This window comes from Poecilia reticulata, chromosome 1 (genome assembly GCF_904066995.2).
Source record: "Poecilia reticulata chromosome 1, P_reticulata-male-v2, whole genome shotgun sequence".
Lineage (NCBI taxonomy): Eukaryota > Metazoa > Chordata > Actinopteri > Cyprinodontiformes > Poeciliidae > Poecilia > Poecilia reticulata.
This window is the reverse complement of record NC_088830.1, coordinates 18,761,357-18,787,245: the sequence shown is the minus strand read 5'-3', so window position 1 is coordinate 18,787,245 and position 25,889 is coordinate 18,761,357. Positions and strand designations below refer to the sequence as shown.

The 25,889-nt window shown below is 38.1% G+C and overlaps 3 protein-coding genes and 1 long non-coding RNA gene across 6 annotated transcripts; 1 reads left to right on the top strand and 3 right to left on the bottom strand.

Moving 5' to 3' along the window:
- Window positions 1–360: 360 nt before the first annotated feature.
- On the bottom strand, window positions 361–5,425 carry LOC108165963 (solute carrier family 22 member 7-like). The gene is made up of 10 exons (XM_017303383.2): window positions 5,008–5,425; window positions 4,820–4,923; window positions 3,506–3,660; window positions 2,443–2,611; window positions 2,187–2,310; window positions 2,009–2,118; window positions 1,360–1,574; window positions 1,098–1,206; window positions 732–938; window positions 361–653 (listed from the first exon to the last, which is right to left on the bottom strand). Exons 1-10 carry the CDS (start codon window positions 5,386–5,388, stop codon window positions 611–613), a joined length of 1,617 nt encoding a protein of 538 aa, XP_017158872.1. The 5' UTR covers window positions 5,389–5,425; the 3' UTR covers window positions 361–610.
- A 2,502-nt stretch (window positions 5,426–7,927) lies between these two features.
- LOC103466098 (solute carrier family 22 member 7-like) lies at window positions 7,928–16,150 on the bottom strand. Its single transcript, XM_008411472.3, has 10 exons — window positions 11,795–16,150; window positions 11,570–11,673; window positions 11,136–11,290; window positions 10,862–11,030; window positions 10,660–10,783; window positions 10,276–10,385; window positions 9,193–9,407; window positions 8,970–9,078; window positions 8,673–8,879; window positions 7,928–8,455 (listed from the first exon to the last, which is right to left on the bottom strand). Exons 1-10 carry the CDS (start codon window positions 12,170–12,172, stop codon window positions 8,422–8,424), a joined length of 1,605 nt encoding a protein of 534 aa, XP_008409694.2. The 5' UTR covers window positions 12,173–16,150; the 3' UTR covers window positions 7,928–8,421.
- Window positions 16,151–17,102: 952 nt separating this feature from the next.
- Window positions 17,103–17,649, bottom strand: LOC145551981 (uncharacterized). The gene is made up of 2 exons (XR_014087890.1): window positions 17,509–17,649; window positions 17,103–17,412 (listed from the first exon to the last, which is right to left on the bottom strand). It is a non-coding gene; the product is annotated as an uncharacterized LOC145551981 (long non-coding RNA).
- Window positions 17,605–25,796, top strand: synpo2b (synaptopodin 2b). 3 transcript variants are annotated; one of them, XM_081608063.1, is made up of 3 exons: window positions 17,605–17,851; window positions 19,103–20,421; window positions 20,521–22,130. In XM_081608063.1, exons 1-3 carry the CDS (start codon window positions 17,617–17,619, stop codon window positions 21,451–21,453), a joined length of 2,487 nt encoding a protein of 828 aa, XP_081464189.1. In that variant the 5' UTR covers window positions 17,605–17,616; the 3' UTR covers window positions 21,454–22,130. The 3 variants fall into 3 exon arrangements, with proteins under 3 accessions (XP_081464189.1, XP_008409704.2, XP_008409713.2); XM_008411491.3 differs by lacking the exon at window positions 20,521–22,130 and adding an exon at window positions 24,130–25,796 and having other exon boundaries at window positions 17,617–17,851; XM_008411482.3 differs by having other exon boundaries at window positions 17,609–17,851; window positions 19,103–22,130.
- Window positions 25,797–25,889: the final 93 nt, after the last annotated feature.

Below are 25,889 nucleotides of genomic sequence, written 5' to 3'. Positions count from 1 at the left end.
AATAACTGCACAAAAATGTGACTACAATAAACTTCTGCCTTTATATTAAAAAGTTTAAGTAATTTATTGCATCTGATGTTACAAAAACAACAGCAGGCCTGTTGATTGCTCTGATGACAGCCCACTGTGTGACACGGATACATATTTATTTTCATGTAAAGCAGTAGTTGACATCCAATTACTGAGGATGGATTGTAATGCAAGGAATTGTCGTTGGCACAGTCTGATCAGATTTTAACGAGCCCTTATGAACATGGACACATTCCTGATGGGACCAATTATTTTCCCATCAGGAGGCTGCAGCAGCCTCAACGTTGTCGATGAATAAATTTAAAAGGACACAGTCACGACACTGACGTACACCATTTAGTGTGTAATTTTATTTTAAAGTTGTAGATTCTTCAAGGATTTACATGACAATCACTTAATTTTAGCATCAGACTGAGACATACTTTACTGTTTCTAATCAGTGTCAGAAACAAACAGGTTCTGCTCACGACATCAAAGCATTTCATCAAACAACAGAGTAGAGTTTGTATAGCAGATTAACATTGTAGACAATTATTCTCCAGTGGAAATCGACCATTTTGTTTTTCATGCCCAAAAGCAGTCACAGAGTCGCGTTATCATCGGATGTCGGTATTGATCGTCTTCTGCAAAACAAAATATGTTTTCACAAAGCCGTCGTTTTTAGGTTTTGCTAAAAACAGACAGTTTTTATTGCATGTTACCTTGTCTGTTCAATGTCTTCGATGGTCTCCGGGAGACGGACGTTTAGTGTCTCAGGAAGAAAAGAAGTTGACACAGTTCCAATGCAAGCCACCAAGGTGAAAATGATATTTGGTAGGTAAGACCTGACGTCCTCAAGAATCATCACCAGGGGGGATAGAGACACACCAGTGCGAGCAGCGAAAGAGCTGAAACCAAGTCCGTTTTGCCTGTATAAGCCAACACAGAATCATTTTAATTTCGAGTCCTTATTTACAGATATTTTTCTTACTATTGTTTTTATGAGAATAACATGCTTGCAAATCTGTTTTCCTGGATACTAAAATGTGTCTGACTAGACAAAAAGAGGTCAAATGTTTTCTTCAGACCTCATGACAGTCGGATAAAGCTCTGTTGTGTACAGGAACACAGTTGTAAAAGCTGCTTCTGCAAACATCTTGCCTGCAGCTCCAAAAACCGTCCTTGTTATCCACAGATCTGAAAGAAAAAAACTACTTTTATTAGGTATTCTTTCACAATTCATGATTTCATGGTCGCTTCAAGTCACTGACAATTCAAATGTTTGTCATGTGTAAATGCTACTGCAAGCTTTCTGGTTATGAGAAATACATGCTTAGATTTCTGATTTACTCTGAGGGACAAAAATGTTGCAGAACAAACACAGCCCTGTGAAGCCAAGTGTTCCAGCCTGAGTCCATCTTCGGCCTAATTTGTTCAAAAAGAAAATGATGAAGATTTTTCCTGGGATTTCGGAGATGGCGTAGATGAACTGCGTGAGATAAATGTCCACTCCAAACCCAGGAACATTTAAGCTGATTCCATAATAGACGCAGGCCACTCCAAACCTACAGGTAAAAAAAAAAAAAACACAACAAGAAATGTGTTTAGTAAAAAACAAGAAAAAAAAGTTTTATGAATGCTGGTTTCTGATTGGCTAGTTTGTGTCACGTGTTGTATTTCTGCTGCTGAAACTGCTTCCTGTCGAACAATAAAATAGAGTCCAAACTATTGGTGTGTAGGTTTTTAGTTTAAACCTAAGTCAAATCAGGAATCCCTAACAAAATCACAAAACTGATTTTGACAGATGAAACTAAGGGTGATCAGACTGGAGCTATTTTGAAAGACGAACAGAGTAATACTCTATTATTCTAGAGTCTATAGCCTCACGATGTGTAAAGCCAATGTACTAAATCACAATAAAAACATTAAAGAGGTATTACTGCTTTTGCTAGGCCCTGTGATATCACAGTTTGAAAAACGATAAAAAATGTTTATATACCAAACAATGCCAGTTAGTAGAGCAAGTCGTCTCATTCTGGGAGTCTTCACAAGGTCCATGTAGGAGTATTTTCTATTTTCATCCTCAACAAGTATTACTTTGGAGAGAATCTGGACAATTTAAAGAGAAATTTAAACAAAAAGCTCTTTACATGAAGACAATGTGGAAATTGTTGTACCTCAGGTTTTAGGTCAGCCATGAACTCCTCTCTGCGGTTGAGTTTTGCACACTTCGTCAGGTAAAAATGAGCACTATTCACTTTTCCAGTACTTATCAACCATCTGGCAGACTCTGGGAGCCACCTGCATAAGAACAGTTGGCGGCATGACTCAAAACAAAAGATTTTCTAATGTTCAAAAATGCACTTGCTTCTACAAACAGGAGTGAATGCTTACTTTCTTTTTACTGTTTAAATCTAACCAGTTCCTGCTTACCGCCAACAGATTATAGCCAGCAGCAGTGGGCTGGTCACAGTGGCAGTCAGGTATCTCCAATCATTCACAAAGTAGGCCACACCGGGCAGCAGAATCGTTGAAAAACTCCAGTCCAAACTCATTAGGACTCCCACCAAGGTACGATGCTTGATTCCGACCCATTCTACACCTGTCAAAAAAAGAACATTAAAGGTATTGAAAGAGAACAGAACATAAAATCAACAGACTAAAATTAAGATTCATTCAAGGGAGCTTAGTATTTTATTTCACAGTCAAGATTTTCTGTATAAATAGAAAACTTTTTGTTGTAAATGTTAAGATTTTGCTTTACAGTACCATAAACCAAGACAATAATGGAAAAACATTTGATCAGATTTACAGCATAATAGCACCTCCTTTTATTCACATAACTTTAATGGCATTCTATTTTAAATACAAAACCTTTAGTATGGAATTGGCCCATTATTTGCAGCTATAGGAGCTTAAACTCTGAAAAGTGTCAACAAAGTTTAGGAATGTGTTTGTGCAGCCTGTTATTTTTTCTAAACGGACATTTGAGAGATCAGACGCTGATGTTGGATGACAAAGCCTGGCTGAAAGTCTACTTTCTAATTCATTCCAGAGGTGTTCTGTTGGGTTGAGGTCAGGACTTCATGTTGGTCAGTCAAGTTTTCTCACTCATTCATCATTTTATGGAGCTTGCTTTTTGCACTGCTGTGCAGTCACGTTTGAAATAAAGAGCCATCCTCAAACTTTGGAAACCATGGTCTTGAACTGGAAAAATGTAGATTGCCCTCTTCAGGTTTGGTACAAAGTCCTACAACCAGCTGGAGGAGTTTGAGTATCTTTAGGTCTTGTTCACAAATGAGGGGAAAATGGGGCAGGAGATCGATAGTCTGACATCTGCAGTATATTGTGAAGAGAAATCCGGTCAATCTACATTCCTATCTTCAACTGTGGTCATGAGTTTTGGGATGTGAGCAAAAGAACAAGATTACGAGTGGTCATCAGTTCAAACCTCTGATACAGAACAACATTTTTGATGTGGTGACAGACAACTTACATAGAACAATGGTGATTATACTGACTCCAGAAATCCCAAATCCAGTGAAAAATCTCATGACAGCAAACATGTTGAAATTATAAGAGAAAGCACTTGCAAAACCAAAGATGGCGGTCATTATGTAAGACACCAGAAGTGTTCTCTTCCGGCCAAACCTGTGAGAATGAATATAATTATTGAATAAATAAGACTATTTAAAATTCAAAAAATAGACTGCAGTCCAAATGATTGCAGTCACAACTTATTGCGTATAAATGTATACAGAGCAACATTTGGATCCAGATGACAAACAACCATGCATGCACATCCTCACTCCTAAAGAGACTACCGTATTTTCCGGACTATAAGCCACTACTTTTTTCCTAAACTTTGAACCTTGCGGTTTATAATCTGGTGCAGATTTTATGTGGATTTTTCTTTCTTCAACTTTCTGCTCTTTAGCAGGAAGTGAATCATTGGTAGTCGAAATTGGAAATAAAAAAAGAAAGCGCCCATTAAAACGGAATTAGGTTTTAATAGGGAATTGAAATTTGAGAATGTTGTTGATCAGTTAAATAGCATTGAGGGGAAAAAGAAGATTTTTGTTTTATTAAATAATACTGGGATCATGAGAATTTGAGGTATAGATATTAGGATCCAGTAGATGGCAGTAGTGCAGCAATAATGGATGCAAGCTGCCTTTGAAATCTAAAGAAGAAGAAGAAGAAGAAGGCGCCCATTTTCATTTAGCACATGCTAGTATCAGACACGAAGGATCAGCACTTTTACTGTTAGTTACGTTCAGAAACTACCGTAATAAGTTCAATTAAATCTAAAATTGGCACCTTTTTTCTTTTTCAACCATAATAAATGTGATATTCAATTGAAATGTTATGACTCAAATTTTGGGTGTCCGCCCCCCTTTGCTACATCGTTGTGGAAAACCTGTAGCGGAAGAGATATCTGCGGCTTATAGTCCGGTGCGGCTTATAGTCCGGAAAATACGGTAATTAACTCAACAGCCTTATTATCTTAATGTAGGACACAGCCAAAGGGCCCAAAAAGAACCCACACATGCACAGGAAGAAAATACATTGATTAAAAAAAAACCCCATTATTTTTTTATTATTTCTGTTTATGCAAGTGTTTCTAAGTGATCACACAAGACATCTGACACTATATGCCAGCACTGATGTTTATATAAATGAACATATGATCTTCTACTTTAGCAATATCATTTAGTGCTTCTGATTTTGTCATAATTTAAAACTTTCCGGAATGTTTTAAATACATATATAAACCAACTGACTGGAAACATGTGGGGAATATCCACACCTGTCACTAAGATAGCCAAAAACCGCTGCTCCAAACATAACCCCCATGAAGAAGATGGTGGCTGTGACTCTGTTCACACTTCTCTTATCACAAACCAGGTCCCACTAAAACAAAACACAGATAACGGGGATAAGGGATAAACCACTAATTCATGATAACGGAAAAAAAAACATACCGACAAAGCTTACCTCGGTGGCGAGAGTCGATTTAAAGATGCTGTTGTCATAAACCCACCCGTCCTGGCATGAAATCGTAGGTAGATCAGTGGAGTTGGTAGAGTTATACAGCAGGTGGTACTGAGGCTCCGCAAACATCTGACACGAGCTCGGGCTCCCATCACTCTGTAAAGGAATACTGACAACGAGCTTGTCTTCAATAGATAAATTCCCAAATATTTCTCCATCGTCTAATGCACTGATGTTGCAGCGGTGAGAAGGAATCACCGAGATGAAGTTATTAAGCAGGAAGTGAAATGGCAAAGTCATACGAGGAATGACCAGCAAAAGAAGTGTCCTAATCTGAAATCTGCCAAAGCCATTAACCTCTGCAAGCACATTCTCAAACTTCATCTTGCTGACAGATGATGTAGTGCCAGAGAGTGGAGGAAAGCACCACACAGGAGGCAGGGAACTGAAAAGTGCATCTTTTTTTTGTCTCTGTTACAGACCTCTGGTTAATGGACATACAGCTCTGCTCACTAGAGCTTGTCATGTAACTATTGTTTTTCAATAAATAACTTTTTCCGTCAGACAGTTCTTGAAGTGTTCCTTGGTTTGATTAACCCATACCTGTAAGCAAAACCATCGGCTTCATTGACGTTCTTGAGTAAATGATCTAGGACCTCTGTTCTGTGAAACCAAAGGACTTGGCTCTTAGTGTCTCTGGATCCTTCAGGTGTTAGTTACAGAAATAACTGGGGCACAAGATACCAGCTATGACTCTGCAGAAACAACTGATGTTTAGAATCACTATCATGAAGATTTTATAGTATCACATAATGTGGTGTAGTGAGTTTATCACACCCTGCTCCTGGGGTTTATGTTAACAGGACATTGACACTGAATATAAATGAAAAAAAAAGTATTGGAAAAAATAAGTAAGATTCCTTTTGAAAACGTTTATGTTCTGTTGCCATACTGTGGCAAACATAGCAGAACAATATGTACCAGTGTTTACATTTGCTTTAGAATTTACAGTTGTTTAGGAATTAATGCAAAGATTTCAGATGAGTAAATCTACAATGTTCAGACATGCACTGAGTTCCTTAGAGTTTCCTCATGTATTGTGTTGAAAAGCACAGTGAGAAAATAATCCTTGTGTAACAGATGCTGCAATTCATTAGTATCACTAACAGGACAATAATGCGTCTGTTACTGAAATCTGTCATATTATTTCATATCTTCCATTTCTTCTAATATAACCTGAAAACAAAGTGTTGTTTTGCTGCAATTTGTCATTTACTGCTCTTTTACTTTCCGGTGTCTCTTGAACTAAAATTGCAATAAACTCTTTGCTGCTTTCCATAGAACTCTAATGACTTAACACAGTGGTCCCCAAACTACGGCCCGCGGGCCGGATCCGGCCCGCCTCCACATTTGGTCCGGCCCCCTGAACAATACCAGAGAGTATTAAGTTTTTTTCATATACCGTATTTTCCGGACTATAAGCCGTGGATATGTGGATTTTTCTTCAACCACCAGGGAGCTCTTTAGCAGGAAGTGAATCATTGGAAGTCAAAATTGGAAATAAAAGAAGAAAGCTCCCATTAAAACGGAATTAGATTTTAATAAGAAATTGAAATGTGAGAATATTGTTGATCAGTTAAATAGCATTGAGGGGAAAAATAAGATTTTTGTTTTTTTTTATAATACTGGGATCATTATGAGAATTTGAGGTATAGATATTAGGATCCAGTAGATGGTAGTAGTGCAGCAATAATGGATGCAAGCTGCTGTTGAAATTTAAAGAAGCAGCAGAAGAAGAAGGCGCCCATTTTCATTTAGCACATGCTAGTAGCAACACGAAGGATCAGCACTTTTACTGTTACAGTTACCGTTCAGAAACTACCGTAATCAGTTCAGTTAAATCTAATCTTGGCAACTTTTTCTTTTTCAATCCTAATAAATGTGATATTCAATTGAAATGTTATGACTTAGATTTTGGCTGTCCACCCCCCTCTGCTCCTGCTACATCGTTGTGGAAAACTTGGAGCGGCAGAGATATATGCGGCTTATATGTGTATGTTTACTGGTTTAAAAAAAAAAACAAAAAAAAAACTGGGGTTGTGGCTTATAGTCCGGTGAGGCTCATAGTTAGGAAAATACGGACTATAATCCTTCCTGGATTTTTTCTGTGAAGATCCCAGAGAGGGTTATTTGGTTATTATTTATTTAATTAATAGTGTTATTATTTATTTCCTGACTTTTGTTCTATGAAGAACGCAGAGAAGGTTATTTGATTGTGCTTTCTGGAAAACAATAAATTTTTACATTTAGGCACTCCTGTAATGGTCACACTTTTTCTGTTACAAACTGACTCCGGCCCCCCACCAGAGAAGGGAGAAGTTATGTGGCCCTCACAGGAAAAAGTTTGGGGACCCCTGACTTAACACGTAATCCAGGCCAATCCATATAATGAGGATTATGTTGTGTGCACTGACGTGATTGCATGTTTTACGTTTTACAGTCTTAAACTGTAATTCACACTTATCATTTTTAAAGTTAACTAACTTTTCAAGTGTTATTTTCATTAAAAGTCACATATGGAAATAATTTTTAGTAAGCTGACAACAGAATTTGTGGATTTATTAATTGTCACACATTTATTGTGATTTGAAAGTCATTCCAGTTAAAAGTTACCACACCATTGGGCATAATTAAAACAGGACACTTAGTAAGGTGTCCTGATTTAAGCACATTTATGTATACTATTGAACAGATAAAAAGAAACTAACAAGACAACACATTTTGAGATTAAGCATTTTATTGGTATAAAAAATAGATTTTATTTATATACTTTTCAAAACACACTGACTTCACGGAGCAACCAGAAGAGACAATAAAGTTAAAATTATTAAATTGAAGCACAAAACATCGCAAAGAGACAAAATGACATTACAGTAATTGTTTTATTATAGGTAAGGTAAGGTTATTTTATTATGTAGCCCATTTTCAGCAACAAGGAAATTCAAAGTGCTTTACATGAATTAAAAGGAAATACAAACAAATTATTTTAAACTGGGACTTGACGATAATTCATACAATAAGATTACAGATGATTTATGGAGGAGAGTGAAGACTAGATGTCCGACATCTGAAAGGTTTAGCTTGCATTGACGTGTGGAACTGGAAACATATAAAGGCTTTGATGTGAATAAACCTATGTGTCAGAGGAACAATATTTAGACCAGTTTAGTGGTGTGCCAGTGATGCCAATAGAAGTTAATTTCATGAATTTCATGGGATTTGGTGTCAAAGTCCAAAGTCAGATTCCAGGAGGATGAGGATAGTGAATAGTCAAGGATAATGTTTTCTCTTTTTGTTTTCTTGTTTCAAAATCAGTTTTGTTGTTAAAAATATCCTGTTACTGGTTGTTTATCCTTTTTACTGAAAGACCATCTTCCGTGTTGACTTGTTCCTGCAATACAAATAAAACTCACTTATTTCTCCATACACATATCCTTCAAAAAAAAGAGAAAAAGAAAACATTTCCAAAGGCATTAAAAAATGTTCTGTGTTTATGCAATGTGCTTAAATTACACCTTTGTACTGGGAGGTTCTGTAAATAACTAAACTAAACCTATTTGATATTGGATTACACATAATGTTCCCTTGAAACGTCTTTTCCTTTTTACCTGGGTTTCTCAATGTCTTCGATGAACTCTGGCAGCTGGGTGTTTAATGTTTCAGGCAGGAGTGAAGCAGCCAAACCGGAGCTAACCGCCACGGCACAGTAAGTGGCAGCGGGGAGGAACTGCCACACGTCTTCCAAGAGCATAATGAGCGGAGAGATGGACACACCTAGCCGTGCCACAAACGAGGTGTAGCCTAGACCATTCTGCCTGGAAAAGGATAAAAAGGTTATTGGGAACCTTCCGATCACAACAAAATCAAACATCCTTAATAAACATAACTATATATGTTCGACTGACCGCACTACAGTAGGATAAAGTTCAGTTGTGTAAAGATACATGATGGTAAATGAAGCCTCTGACATGGATTTTCCCAGGACGGCCACAATGGTCCGAATAATCCACTTATCTGGGGAAAAGTCCACAGTGATTAGATGTGCCACAAAACATCTGAAAGCGAAGAACAATCTTACTTAGGAATGTATTTCTAACCAAACGCGACAGTTTTAAATTAAAATTGTACCTTTTGAAACAAAAATATTGATGAATAGACAGACTCCCGCAGACAGCAGAGCTGCCATCTCACAGCGCCTTCGACCAATTTTCTCCAAGGAGAAATAGACGCCAATTTTCATCGGCATTTCGATTGAAGCAAAGATGAATTGTGTGAGGAATGGATTTAGTCCAAAGCCTGTAATGTTTAGACTTATTCCATAATAGGTAAATGCCACTCCAAACCTAGAAGACAAACAACATTTTACTTTAAGCACTTTCTTTGCTATTCTCACTTTTTCTTTATAAGGCAACCATAAACTTTATGAACGAGTAGTTAAACCCAAATTTGTTTCCTTTGTTGTTTTCTCAGAGTTTTCTGAAACTCATCAATAAAATAGATATCTGAAACATAACATTAATATTTTGGAGTTATCTTCCACAGAGACCAACATTATATTGTAGCCCAGTGTTTCTCAACCCTGGTCCTCACTGACCCCCTGTCCTGCATGTTTTAGTTATTTCCCTTCTGCCACACACCTGAATTGTATCTCTGGGTGAATAACAGGCTTCTGCAGTACTTGATGTCATGCAATCATTTGAATCAGCTGTTCTGGAGTAGAGGCACATCTAAAACATGCAGAGCAGGGGGGCGGTGAGGACCAGGGTTGAGAAACACTGTTGTAGCCTGACAACTTTTTGCAATATACCAGCAGTGCTGATACACCCGTTAGCAGCTGACAAACCTGTAGAGAGCAACACAGTTGATGCGGTTTGGATTGATCGGCCTATCCTTTCAGTATCTGCTGATATGTTATTATGAGAATTATACTGTTAAGTAACGACTCAATATTTTCATATCAAATGCTCTATTTAGCTAAATGTCAGTGTAAAATTATCCAATAAAATATTCATTTAAGCGTTTTAACACTTTCCAGAAAGACCAACAATTGTGTTCACAGCATGAACCTTCAAATGGGTAAGATGTTTCCCCTCGTGTTTTCTTCTTCTTCTGCGGCACCATGTTAACAATCGCAACTCAAACATAAAAGTTTCTGTTACCAAGTTACCACTTAACAAAGTACTGACCCACTCACTTTAAAATAATACATACCATACAATCCCTGAGCATATGGCAACTTTTCTTATATTTGGAGTCCTGAACAGATCAACAACAGTGTACTTCTTATCTCCAGTATCAACTTCTGCAGATTCCAGTAATGTCTTTGACAAAAACAGAAAAATAGAGCAAAGTCAGAAAGATCAAATCAAGACATTTTAAAATAATCTACTTATAAGACTGTCAGTACAGAAAATTATTTGTTTCATAGTTTAGGTTAACACATAAAGGGGATTGAGTATAAATGGACACCACACTTTTCAGGGTTTAATTTTGAAAACCCTTTGTCATTTTTTTCTTTCATTGCACTGTTACGCATCAAATGACCGCAAAATAAAAGACTTCAAGGGAACTGAACATCGTGCCAAGGCACAACACCTTTGGCGTGATGGTAGCGATACACTTGGACCTGTTGTTTGTTTCAGCGCATTTTGCAATGTAATGATGTGCAGCTTCCGCATTTTTCTTTGCCAAAAGCCACCTAGCAGACTCTGGGAGCCAACTGGAATGACAGACGAAAAACTTCATTATTTCATCAACAGAATTTGCTTCTTTCAGTAAAAAGATTTAACCTCATTACCGCCAAGCAAAGATGGCCAAAATCAGTGGCAAAGTAACAACCACAAGGAGTATCCTCCAGTCCCTCACAAAGAAAGCAATCCCTGCCAAAAGCCAGTTCCCAAGGGTCCAGTCCAGACTTATGATTACACCTGAGAAAGTCCTGCGTTCAATACTGCACCATTCAACATCTGCGGTAGCAATGGCATGGACGAAAAGTTAGATCAGAAGATGAAAATGCACGTAACATAAACAACGGAGAAGAAGCACAGGCACAGTTGAAATGTCTCTCTTACTTAAAGCAATGGCGATAATGCTTATCCCTGCAAGGGACATTCCTGTGAACAATCTCATGATGGTGAACATTACATAAGATGTGGAGAATGCGCTCAGAACTGCAAACGTCAAGGAGGATATATAAGCCGCCAGCAGCAGTCGTCGTCGCCCAAACCTGGTCATGACGGACATAAGTTTAGAGTTACAAGATGTTCAGAAGGTAAAAAATTTTTACTGACATAAAACTCCACAGTTATTGCCTAACTTTACAACAAACTTTTCTAACTGAGCTAAAGCTCCCATAATTCTCTCATTCATCTTAACTTCTTTACTTGTAGCATTGCACACATTTTTGTGAATATACTTGAGCAAATATGATGCTTTTGTTTCAACTTTTTGCACAGTGACTCATCAGCACTATATATTATACAGTATTTTTTATTTAAATCCTTACCTGTCACTGAGAAACCCAAAGAGTGGGGCTCCGATCATGACACCAATAAAGAAAATTGTAGCTGTGGCTTTGTTCATCCCTTTTCTGCTGCAGACAAGATCCCACTGCAAATGACAATCTGGTCAATTTTAAATAATAATAATAATAAAAAAATTCAACTTCAGGATTTAGGTAGATAGAATATGTCTATATGTTTGATCGAATACCTTTTTCTACAACACTTACCTCAGTTACCAAGGTAGATTTAAAGGTGCTGTTGTCATAGACCCATCCACTCTGACACTCAACAATGGACGCCTCCTCACTGCGGTTGCCTGATAGATACTCATATTGAGGCTTTGCAAACATCTGACATGAGCTAAGAGTCCCATCTTGCTCCGTTGGAATGGAAACCAACAGCTTCTGGTGGGGAGTCAAATTTCCAAAGATGCCTCCATCTTCCAGGGTGCTGATGTTGCAGTGGTGAGGGGGCACAGCGCCCATAAAGTTGTTTAGCAGAAAATGGCACGGCAGAGTGATTCGAGAGAGCATCTGAATCAAGAACAACTTGACTTGGAATTTTCCAAATCCGTTAATTTCAGAAAGTACGTTGTCAAATTTCATTTTGCTGCGGATCAGACGTCAATGAGGAGACATACAGTGAAAGTGAAGCAACGTGAGAAGACATGGAGTGAAAAGACAAAGTTAGGAGCGCATTGTTAATCATTACAGATATCTAGTTAAAACATTTTTTGCCGCCAAAATAAAAAAAGTTGTTTTCTAGCAAACGTAAACTCCTTTTTAAAATCTTTTTCAAACCAGAAAATGTTAAACTTTTGTGATTAGAGCATCTTGACAGGCGTGCAGCAAAACAGTTTTATTATGGAGCTTAAAAAGCATACAGCATATCTGTATGACAGACGGATACTTTCCTGTAAGATGTCTTGAAGATAAAAGTACAGCTGGTTACAGGCAAATATTTAACAGAAGACACTGTTAAACTTAAACAATTTGAGTCCACATCTTGCTCCCATTAAGAATCTGTGAGGAGAATTTATATGCGTCCAGACAGAAACCTTAAAAAGCAAGGTCTCATTAACCATGTTAAAACTTTTTCGTAATTATTCACTGATTTATCACAGATAAAGAGAAAATAAACCTTTCTTTTACAATCTGAACAAGATGTTACAGAGCGTCCTTGGCTGGACACACAAAACATTTATTTATGTATTCAAATTTGAAGCACATGCGACCTCTGCTGGTTGATAAAACAATTACAGTTAAGGTCATGTAAAGAAATCTTGCGACTCAACAAAAAGGGGGATTTTGGTTTGTTTATGTTTTTAATATGAGTTAGGTGGTTCTCTTGTGTTGTGGTTTTATTAGCTATGATTACTAAAAAGTGAAACAAAGGTTCTTGCATTGTCTCAAGTATGTAAACTTGTTGTTGCTTGCAGTACAGCTGGCCACATACTTTGTTGTTTATTATAGGAATTTTATGTGATAGACCAAAAGAGAGTAATTTATAATTGTGAAGCAGAAAGGAAATGACAGATGTGATGTTCCTTTGTTACCAGACCCGCATGGCAGTACCGGTTTTTTGGGACCATCTTCTGTTGCAGTAATAGGTGTAAATTATCTATGGCTTTGTTCATTTTCAGACAGATATTTATTTTATTGCTCTTTGCAGAGTAGCTAAATCAAAATTTAAAGTTTTAAAATTCAAAGTTATTGAGTGGATTTAGGTCTAGACTTTGACTGGACCATTCAAATAAATGTGCAGGGTTTCATTAAACCATTCACTCAATCTGGTGAATTACCATGACTTGGTAGCTATTCAGCTGTGCCATGCTCGTTCTATTTTCAGATGATGAACTAAATAGTAATCTGTAAAATATTCAAAACTGCTTCAAACCTCTTCACTGTTTTATCCCTGACCTGTTGTGTTCCTTGGTCTTCATGATGCTGTTATTCACAAACGTTCTCTAATAAACCTCTGATTCCTTCACGTAACAGCTGCATTTACACTAAGATGAAGGTGCACATTAAATTGGATTTTATTTACTACTTACGTGTCTGCTGACTGGAATTGCACTTGACATTATTTAGGGTTATTTAGGGGATTGGAAACATACTTTTCAGAGTTTTACTCTAAAAAAAATGTAACTACATATTATTTGACCTCCATATCACAATTATGTACTGCTTTATATCATGCAGAGACATAAAATTTCCCTAAAATACATTGTTGCTTGATTGAAATGTGACAAAACCCGAAAAGCTCCAGGGATATGAATATTTTTTGCAAATAAGCTACAGAATTGGTGAGAGAGATGTATATAAAATGTTAATATTTTTACTTCCACCTTACTTTAGAGAGGAAAAAAAAAAAATCAAATCCGACGGACATTTCAGATGGCCAGGAGTATCTCCGTGTCTCATGACACCTGACTGCTGCAGTTGCGTGATGCTACTGTCTGGGATTGGGAGTGGGAGGTGAAGGCAGGGGCACCTTTTCTTCCCCCTGCTTAAATACTGCTGCTCATGAGTGACCAACGCTGTAATATGTTGCTGTACAGCAGAAGGGCTGTGATGCTGGATGGCAACTGAAGGATTCACCTTTTGGTCAATTGTTTCATTGCACCAAAGAATAATAACCGTAAGTACCAAGTCCAATTACTGTTGTCTGATTTGTTGTTGTGTACTTGAAAAATTAAGTTTGACCTTAGTATACATTGATTAGTGTGAGTTGCACATCTTTGAGTTGCCTAAGTGCTTGTGGTAATCAGTATCATGTCGTGTTTTGTGATATTTAACACGTTTTTACTGAAAGACTGAACATTTTTGTAATGTAATTTTCTGGCAGTTTAAACTTTCTAAAAGTTGTTGAAATATACTCTGGAACTGCAAAATGCATATTTTAGCTGTTTTAAGGCCTGTAGTGTGGTAGAATACCTCAAAAACGTGTTTTTGTTTCTCATCAAAATGTGCGCTTAATTTTGGGTAACTTGGAAACATTGACTCTTCTTTAGCTTAGTCTTACGGATCACCTTCCCTAACCCCCCGACCCCCGACCAAGAGTCGTCTCATTCACCAGCGATACTGACCCCCTGTTTCCATGACAGCGGTTCAGCCTGATGGTGTTTTAGCCATACTAGGATAAAGACAGTCTTGTAGCACCAGAGCCGGATCTGATGTTGGCCAAGAGCTTAAATGAAGTGGAACCAAGTGTGAAGAGAAGCTTGGAGGGGACAGTTTTTCTTTGAAACTTGGCCAGGGTTCAAAAAGGGCTTAGCTTTATGTAACGCCACAGACAGCATAACTATAGAACAAGTCAACTTTTTTTGTAGATGTATTTCTAATGGTGCAGTTGGCATGGAACAAACGAGTCCATAAATTACATGTTGTACAATGAAATAGCTCAATAGGAAGTGATCACTGAACTTTATGTAAAAGTAGAAAAAACTTTTTTTGTCGTGAAAATGTCTCATGTATCTTCTTCAAACAGGATGTCTATAGTTAAACTTCTGTGTTAAAGTTTCCACCCAAAAGCTGGAATATACTTTTTCTTTAAGATTGTTTTTTAGTCTTGTGAATTGACAATGCATAGAAGCTTTGATGGTTAAGTTTTGTTTTGTTTAAACCTTTCTGTGAATGGTTCTCAGCTACTCTTCTGACTATTCTTTTGACCCTGCTGTCAGAAATCTTGCAAAGATCATCTGGTTTTGGTTGGTTTTGAAATGATGGTTTTTCCATTTCTGGATTTTTGCTGTAATGTTGCTTGCTGGAATACTGCAAGATGTTTAAAAATATGCTTGGAATTAATGCCATCAGCATTCTTTGCAACAATAAGGTTGGAACATTCCTAAAAGAATATCTTTCAGGACTAAATTTGTTCATATTGTTGTCACTGATGCACCTTTCTGAACGCTGATTATTGCTTCTTCTTTTATTTCTTTTTGTCATGTATTCAATACATAGTCCCTGTTTCACTCCACCTTTTCTATGGATTCCCCATGTGGAGGAAAGGAGGGCTGTTATATGGGTCCCATTTGGGTTTGTCCACAGGTTCCACGGTGACCCCACATGGGTTTGCCCATGTAGGGCCGCAGCCTACGTGGGGCCTTCATGGGCCATAAATGGACAAACCCATGTGGGGCCACCAACATGTAGGGCCCATATGGGGCCCATCTGGTCTGCCCTCCTATTCCCCACATGGGGCCCATCTAGGCATGCTGGCAGGGTAATGAATACATTGGTGGCATACATGCCAAGTCAATATCAATCACCCTCTTCTAAATATAATTGGATCGTTTTAAGGTTTTGGAAATCTTTTTTCCTTGTTGCATGTAGCTTTTCTTTAAAACAAGTATGATTGATTGCACAAAAACATTGAAATTCTTTCTTTCTTTCTTTCTTTCTTTCTTTCTTTCTTTCTTTCTTTCTTTCTTTCTTTCTTTCTTTCTTTCTTTCTTTCTTTCTTTCTTTCTTTCTTTCTTTCTTTCTTTCTATCACATTTTTAAAACGCCTAAAAAACTTTCCTGCATACAGCAAACATATTCTTGTGAGAAAATTATGCTCCTTGTACGATTGCCAAATTGTCATTTGTAACTGGTAACAAAATTTTTTTGCGATGCATATCGACTATACCTGATGGCACTAAATAAGCTTTCGTGTTGGATTACGACGCTGTAAAAGTCTGATGAGCAAAAAGACGAACATAACATTTAGTAGAGCTACAGCACCCCCTCTGGTCGATTCTATTTTCGTGGGTAAAAACAGTTTGAACAGTTTAAAAAAAATCCCCCCGAAGACGAGACTGTACCTTTCACTGTTCAAATTTCAGGTAGAAATTTCCGTTTCATATCATTACATTTTGACTCCTTTATTATGCTGGATGTTTGACAGTGGTTTGAGTCTATATTTTGCAATTAACAATTAATATGTATTCATGTGCAAATCAGGGATTATTTGAGTAAAAGAGTATCATGTCTATATAATGCAGAAAAGTCACAGAGTCTCTACCGTGTCTTAAATGGGCATGCTGACAGCTGCAGCAGTACAGAGGCTAGTTGCAGAGATAAATGGGAACAGTGGAGGGAAAAAAAAAAAAAAAACCCTTGCTGTGTAAACAAGAGTTGGGGAAACAGCCACCCAATTGTTTTGCTTATACTCTTTGACATGAATGCTGCTTTCCCTCTCCTGGTATTACATACCATTCCATTTACAGCCCTGATGAAACTGCCAGACCAAAGTTGCCCTTTCCAATTTGGGACTGGAATAATTTGAGGAATTACATTTTTTGCATGCAATGCTAAAAGGGCAACATAATTTTCCCCTGGTGAAAACTGAGTATGTAAATGATTTGGGTTTATCTACATTCTACTAGAATAATCCTGCAGTTGAATAATACTTCTGTTGTTTATCATTTGATATAGTTTCTACGTTACTTTGGGATTTTGGAGTTTGCTGTGAATTACATGCTGCATCTATGATGCTGCCACAATTTGCACTGTTCAAAGTTATATTTGTAAATAATAATCCACACTTCATGTGAGAAGGTTATCTCATTTTAACTTAGACATATTTTTGTCTTGATAAAGGAAAAAGACGTTGGACATTGTAAACCACCACAAGAGATGGAACCACAAGCTGAAGACTCTGCACACAGCCCTCTCTGGTCAGGTTCAGAAGGTTCCCAGGAACTTTGTCCCTCTGAGCATTTGGCCGAGTCCTATAATGAAGATGATGATAGTGAATCAGAGGACCTCTCAGACTCACAAAATACTCATATCCCCTCATCCCAGTCTCCAGAGTGCCTTCAGTTGCAACACAGGGAATCTGCAGATGGTCCAGAATCTCTCCTGGAACAGAGTGAGCAGGAAGAGTCAGTTTTCTGTCAAGAAAATGATGATTTTTATTTTTCTGAATCAAGAGAATCTATGACAGACTCTCCTTACATCGAAGCTTCACAAACATCAGCGACCTCCCCCCCAGAGTGCCCAGATTCCAAGTCGTGGCAGCATTCCTGCTCGTCCTCCTCCTCCTCTCTTGGCTGTGCTGCTGATATGACCAAGGCCCTGACCCTGAGCTCAGAACGGCCCCTGGGGGCCAGTGATGGGCATGGCCCAAGGACTGAGAACAGGAGCGTTGAATCTTCAGAGGAAGGAGGGAGCAGCGAAGCACCTCCTGCTTCTGTCTTCTTTGGAATTTCTGACGAGGGTGCTGAGCAGGCAGAGACGAGGAACTTGGGGTCTGACAGAGATCTCTGCAGACCGGACAGGCAAAGGGCAAGGCACACACGTAAGTATCTATTTTTCTATCCTACTTATTGAGTTTCAACCATTTTTCTAGCCATCCACATCGCAAAGCATGGATTGAAATCGCCTTTCGACATTGAAATGTTTGTAATTAATAAAAAAAAAAAAAAGATGACGTGCTGCTTTATGTTTGCTTCGAGTGCAGTAGATCATTTTAAAATAACATCTGACTAATCAAATTTGTACTTTTTTTTTCTGTCTGCATTTGCTACAAATGTGCAAAAAAAGATTTTGTTTTGCCGATAACTTGAAAGTAGCACAATGGGTGCAGCTATTTTCATGCTCTTACATGAGATCTATTTCAGGTGGGCTTAGTGGGGGAGGATTCCCACAGCTTTATTAGTCTGAGCAGGACAAGAATAAAATTTGACCATATGATGAGGCTGGCAGAACCAAATTTGACGGACACCAACATGTGTTACCCAGCCACCCGATCCCTTTTCCAGTCGTAGTACTTGACAGCAATGGAAAGTGAGCCCCTCACTTTCCTTGCCTTTGGATCCCTCATGGGTTAGCTGTAAGTAAATATGATGCTTTTATTAGTGTGCTTGCTGCAGCAAAGAAAGATGAAATTGATTCTTTTTGTAATGCTCAATTTAAATATTAATACCACAAAAGAAAAAAAAATGTCTGCAATTGAGCAGAAACCCATCAAATTCTGTGAATTTTAATGTGGTGACTGACCCAATAAATTACAAGATTATGTATTTTGTTTGTTTGTTAGTTTTTTTGCCAAAAGTATTGTGTACACCAATTAAGCATAACATTATGACTACTGACAAATACATTCTGAAACATTTACTATATAGAAATTATGGCAACTGTAAATGGGTGGGATATTTTTATCATATTTTATAAACCTCTTCAAAAAAGATATTCTTTGAATGGGAAAGCATAATGATTTGAGCAAATTTAAGATCTGCAGTGGTCAGAGTCTATCTAATCTAGTCTAAGGATGCAGCAGTGGTGAACCAACAACCAGATCATTCATATCCATATGATTCCATATGAACTCCGACCCACCAGATGTGCTAATGTATCTTGAAGAAAGAAACACTGCTTGTGATAGAAGGATGTCGTAATTCATAGCTTGCTGCTACATCACCTCAAACCAGTGGGCGTGTCAATGATGGTCATTATGGTATTGGTGACTGATGTGCATATTTGTACATTTTGATTGTCTCATTGTCTTCCCTTCTCTCTCTTTTTGTCCCCTTCCTGCTCTTCATCTCAGGACTCAGTCACAAAGAGAGCCAATCAGAGAGACACGTGAAGGAGACCAAGTCTAAATGCAAGCGAATTGCCCAACTCCTGGCCAATGCACCCAACCCCCAAAACAAGGGAGCGTTGCTCTTTAAAAAGCGCCGCCAGAGGGTGAAGAAGTACACTCTTGTGAGTTACGGAACTGGAGTTCACGCCTTTGACAGCTCAGGTCAAATAGAGGGCGAAACTGACAAAGCTAGATCTGCTGGTTACAGCTTTCCGGGTTCGAGTGATTCTGATTTTGAGGAGCAGTATTTTCAGCATCACCAGTACCATAATCCAGCTCTGACCTGGGGCAGTGGTGAAGACATGGATGTGCTGCCAGAGACAAAGGGGAAGGGACTTTTGATGTTTGAACAGCGTCGCAAAAGAATCAATGAACTCGTGTCAGAGCAAGAAGACGAGAGGAGTGAAGGCTCTCCTGAGAATGTTTTGAAAGAAACACAACGTGCAAGAATTTATGAAAGTAAAGAAATGTACATGCATGCCGAGGAGACCAATGTGAAGAAGCACATGGATTACCATGCAGATGTTCAAGAGGTGAACCACTTCTCCACTGTGCCAAAACCCATGGTGCCAAACAGAACTGCCAGACCCTTTTTGGGATTTCAAGATAGTCCAACACTTGAACCTGTCACACATGGCTGGACTGGTGGGGTCAGTCCAGCCATGAAGAAGCATGAACTAGCATTCAAGGTCCCTGTACCGATTAACTCCAACCCCAAGGTTTGGTCTCCAACTGGAGACATTATTGCCTCGAGAGATGAACGAATATCCGTGCCTGCCATCAAGACTGGCATATTACCAGAGTCAAAGCGGAAAACTGCAAATAAGCATGCATCAGTGCCTGCAAAAGAATCAGAACTTTATAGCCAAAGCAAAGGTGAAAGGAAGTCTTATATTGAGTCAGAGGAAGACTTTTTCAGTTTGGGTGCCGAGGCTTGTAATTTTATGCAACCCAAACCAATAAAACTTAAAAATCCTCCCCCGGTTGCCCCCAAACCCACCATTAACCCAGCATGCCCACCCTGGAACCCCTCTAGCGAGCCCTATGTTCCTTCAAGGAGTCCGGTGTCCCATCCCTCTCACAGCCCCATTGGTCTTCATGGTCAGCATTATTTACAGCAGCAAGATTGGACTCAACCTCAACAGATGGCTGGCCACTGGGCATCAGATCAAACGGAGGCTTCACTTCAAACACCTGCCAATGCCCGGGTTCCGGTCAACTCTCCTCAGCTCCGTCTTCATCCAACCGCAAATAGCTGGAGTCAACAGCCGTCACTATCCCCTGTGAGTAAGCAGGCCCACAGTCCTACTTATAGCCCAGTTTCACACTCAAAGAATAAATCAGACAGTTCTCCAAACTTGGTTGCTCCTTTCCTACCACAGGCAGAGAAGTCATACCTTCAGACACCAAAACCTTTGGAGGTTTCTCCAAAGCTCAGAGTCCCAGACAGGAGTGTTAATCAGGCTGCTGATGGGACAACTATGGCAGGGAAAGGCGCTAAATTATTTGCTAAAAGACAGTCTCGCATGGAGAAGTTTGTCATTGATGGTGAAACAGTGCAAGCGAACAAAACAAGATCCCCCTCCCCAACCTCATCCCTCCCTAACTCTTGGAGATATTCATCCAATATTCGTGCCCCACCCCCCCTGTCATATAATCCTCTTCTGTCTCCTTTCTACCCTCCATCAGCAGCCAAGCAGCCCCCTTCCACAAGCTCCAAAACCAAGCCCAAGTCCAAAGAGAAACCTAAGTCAACCCCCAAGCAACTCAACGCCTTAGATATCATGAAACATCAGCCATACCAATTGGACTCTACTCTGTTCACATATGATGCAGCCTCTGAGGCTAAAAGCCCCAGTCCTAAACCAACTCCCGTGTCAAAGTTTGAAGTTACCAAATGCCTTAAGCAAAGAGCCGACTCTTCCTATTCTCCTTATAATCCATCTGAGCCTGCTGGCCAAAGCAAGGCAGAGGCTCCTGCTAAGGCTCATAAGTCGGTAAGTGTCCCAAATTTCTCCGCTAAAAGCACAAGATCAGCTGAGCAGCTTTCAACAGACAAGCATTTGGAGGAAAAGCTTGCCGTCACCAGTGCTGCCTCTCACACAAGCAGCAAGCAAGCACAAGGCTCCCGACCTGCAAGCACGACTTCGCAGCACTCGTCTTCTTTCAGCGACACCATTGCTTCAGCTTTCTCTCCTGCATCTCTCATTGCTAGAGGCGTGCGTCAAATGGCTCCGCGGCCAAAATTCTCTGCTAAGAAGCCGGCAGCGACCGGAAAACAGTGGAAACCCGTTGCTATGCTTTCCTCTGCATAACACTGTACATGGTCATGCTTTGGTGTAGAGGGAGACGACAGTCACATTAGTACATCTGCATCTGGGTGGCTTCACAAATGTCTTAAGAGGATTAGCTAAGTAGGTCTCATGAAAAGTTGCTAAAATAAAATATGTAGCAATTATTAATTAATTAAATAAATAACTTTATTTAGTTTGTTTAAGGTAGCACCATTTGAGAGGTCATCTCAGGGCACTTCTCATACAGAGAAACACAGCAGTTTTTAAGAAAAGAAAAAGACACATTACCATCCAAAAACATGGAAGACATGACATTAGAAGATAAGTTAATGTTAAATGGTTCTCAGGATGTGCTTTTATATGCAATAATATCTGCAGAGAGTCTTCTTCTAGTCCCTTTAGTTTGTATTTTTAAGAGGTAAGGTTCAATGTTTGCATATGTAGCAGTAAATATTAATCCTGGTCAAATCAAATCAAATCATTTTCAATATTTCTTTCACTTGAAAGCTATTCTGGATAACAACGACTGACCCGTCCAGCCACTTTGAAAGAGCATTTTCAATCCCTTATTCTGTTTGGGGTCAAATCTGTGACTGCATTTCAATTTCTGTGCACAATTTAAAATTTTTTTCAGTCTCATTCCAGACTCTGATTATATCACAACTGATAAAAGACTCTCTCATGTGGTCATTAACAAATCATTTTCAAAAAAAAAAAAAAAAAAAAAAGATTTAAATGAAGGTTATATTTTTGAGAGCTGATAAATTACAAATACTTTAATACTAGAAAATTTATTCATGTTATTTGTAATTCAAAATAAAATCTAAACAAATCTGTCCTGTTTGTATCTCTGTCTTTCTGACATATTACTGTTTCTTGAACTTCTTATAGCACTGTGATGCTATTAAATTTTTCCTCTCCTACTTGTTGTCTTTTATGTGTGCTAATGACTGCTTTGAGTGGCCAGCGCTTCCTCCTGTCTTACCACTTCACTCTCTTGAGTTGAATGCACACGTCTCTGTGTTTGTTTCACTCATTTAGCTAAACATTCAGCAAATATGAAAAGCTTGGAACTGTAATCTTTAAGCAAAATTTCTATTAAAAATGTCTTAAAACCTAGTTTTAAGACATTTGAACTATAGAATTGTTTATATCAGAAATCTCAAGCATGTGGTTTATAAAACAAACTACGTGACACGTTAAATATTCTTTTCAAATGGTTTCGGTTTCAGTCGCTTTTGTTTTGTAACAAAGCAGTAATTGCTCAATTCATTTTGATGCAGGAAAAAAAAGAGAATTAATTAAAAGAATTCATATTGAACAATTCACTACATTTGATAATGCAATTTAAAAATAATAGAAAATGAAATGCAGATTCAAAAAGATTTATATTTTAAAATGTTCTATTCTGTTTAGTTTCTTAATACATAATTTACCTCCCAGTTGCTTCCTTTATAAGCATTTACAGGACACACAAACATGGCAATAAAATAAATAATAATAATAATAATAATAATAATAATAATAATAATAATAATAATAATAATAATAATAATAATAATAAGCATTATTATTATTACTACTTATAATAAATATGTTGACTGTCATTTATAATATTAATGATATTTATTCTTAATTGTAATAATAATGAGTAAAAGAAAAATATATTATTGGAGTTATTATTAGTGGTATTAATGCCACCAGGACTAGTTGAATTCACAGTATTATTGTAATGGCAGTAGTGGTGTAATCTAAAGTAATTATCTGACCTCAGAAACAAACAAAAAAAACAACCCGCCTAGTATCTTTTTTTAACAAAGACCTGTAATTTAGGGTTTTATTTGACCAGGCATGTTTGAAAGTAATAACTCCTTGGCCAAGATATTATCTTATGGCATTCCAGTTTTGAACAAATCATAAAATTTTTAGGATAAGGTGAAATTCTTTTTCTAAAAAATCTTAAACTCTAAGCCTGAGAAGATTGTAATTATCATGGAAAACAACTTAGCTGGGAGGATGTGCAAAGAGATTTTCTTCCTAGAAGCAGACCCATAATAAATGTTGTGTTTGGGTTGGATTTTCAAATGAAAGAGGATGACACTGGAAAAATACTAGTTCCAAAAAGTATAAAAATGTATCATTTTTTTACATTCAACTGTTTGTTTTAAGGTCTTTGAAGAAACATGAGGTAAGTTGTGTGATCTTTATATTTTTCCGCTATACTAACATAGCTGAAAAATATTTTCATATTTTTAGTTGTGAGATCTTATATAGTTGTAAGATCCCAACTAATTAGTTGTTGTGGGATCTGGATCCTTATATGTTTTCAGGAATTACAATGAACCTCAAAAAATCTCCAAAATGGTTTCAAGATTGGCTTTAGAAAATACATTTCAAACATGGACTGCTTTCCAAAACACAATATAAAGGTTTTAAAGTCAGAACAAAACCCTACTGATGGAAAACCAGCAGTCCAGAGTTTAATTAATGCATTATTTAACTGACTAAATGCGACATACAGAAAACAAATCTTGCATTGTCTTGAATTCCTACACCTGCATGTTCAAAGTTTTAACTAAGGTTAAAATGCTGCTGTATTGAAATACCATTCATCTGTTCAGGCTGAAAGAAGCCCAGGGATGGCAGCAGAGTCTGCAGAACTGCGTCTGAATACTAAGCTCTTGATTCTGTCTTTAGGTTTTTGGGAGAAGCCGCTCCCTGAGCCTCCCACAGCGACTGAATTCACTGCTTTCACCTGGACTTCTGTCACCTCTGAGCACGCCTGGAGTCCAGCCAGCTTTTTTTCCCGCGCAGAGGCAAACATCCTTTCACAGGAAACCTCTGTCGCCATGGGAGGCAGCATCAAGGAGTCCAATCGGCTCCGTGGACGAGGCCTTCGTGTTCCAGAGTCCGATGTCCTCCATCGCCTCTGACGTTATGGCAGCAGCACATCACAGATCTCTGCCTGAGCCTCCGGAGGATTGGAAGCGCCGGGTTTCTCTCGATTCTGCTGCTGTGAGCAAGGGTCACTACGAGCATCTGGCTCCATCTTTCCAGGCACTGTCCTCGAGCAGAAAGGAGAAACCAGCCTTCTACGGGCCCCCGTTCAGACCTGCCCAGCCTTTAAGACCTGTCAGTCTTGGATTCAAAGCGCAAAGTCCAAATAAGTTCTCTCATTTTTATAGCACGTCGCAGAGAAGTTAATATTACTGAGAAGCAGCAAGGGAAGAAAGCTCATGTTAGATGTTGTGTCAACTATTGTGGTTGTAATACAAAAAGGAGGTTAGAGTAGTTTTGCAAGATGCCGTGTTTGACTTAGTGAATCAAATTGTCCTTGATAGAAGTTTTTTTATTCTTTACTCAGATTTCTTTTAAACCACTTTACACAAGCAGAACACCTCAGTGAAATAAACTGATGTGTGAACAAGCAACTAGACTCTGTTGAGTATAAGAGTAGAAACTGCATCTTTTTATTCAGAAAATAATTTTTAATTCTTGGATTCATCAAAGAAAATTAGATATCTAACAAACTGAAAGCCAGTTTTTCAATGGTATGAAACCATTTTTAATTCAGAACTAAGCAAATATGTTTTTTGGTTTGTTTTTGGGGGGAGTGATTTATTTTGTGTGATTTTTGTTTGTACTTAGAGGGTGAATTTTTAGAGAAGAAGATGAATAAGAAGATATTTAAGTGTTGGTGACCTGAACAGCAGTGTTTTAGATGATATAGTCGTTTTTTTTCACATACACTTAGTTTTTGTCTGTAAGATGAGATTTTTTTCTTACCAACAACATTTATCACCATCAATTATTGTGAAGAATAAACACATGTAGCTTTTTAAGCTACTGTCAGTTCCAGTGTAGCTATAATGGATCATTTTCTTTAAAATGTTTTAATCAAGTTTGCTGTGGACTTTGTTGTGATTTTACATGCAATTTTATTTCAGCTGATGTAAATATCATAATTCTCCACAATTGTATCGGAAGCTCATCTCTGTCACTGCAGCAAAATACACTGAGCTGTTTCTTCTCCACCGACGGCCACATAGACACAGAGCACTGCATATGTTTCTCTATCCTGCAAGGTATTTTTGCACATTTACACAATGTCATTCCAAATGTATTTATGTGTGAACTAGTGTTTGATTCAGTGGTTAACTTGATGAATTAACTTAGAAGGAATAGTTGTTTCAGACATAACTTTGTGTATTATCACATTGATCAGTATCCATACTGTGCTGTGTTTCACAAATAGATTTGTGATTTTGAGCTTTTCCATGATGCAGCCCTGTGATTCTTTCTGTAGTTTTCTTTGGGTTTTTTTCTTTAGTCACTTATAAGACCAATAAACAATATGAAAACTGTGCTTGTTATCCACTTTTTAAAATGTATGGATATATTTTAACATGAAACTCATTCTGTCCTGGGATTGCGCTTCTTTGTATTTACCAATCACA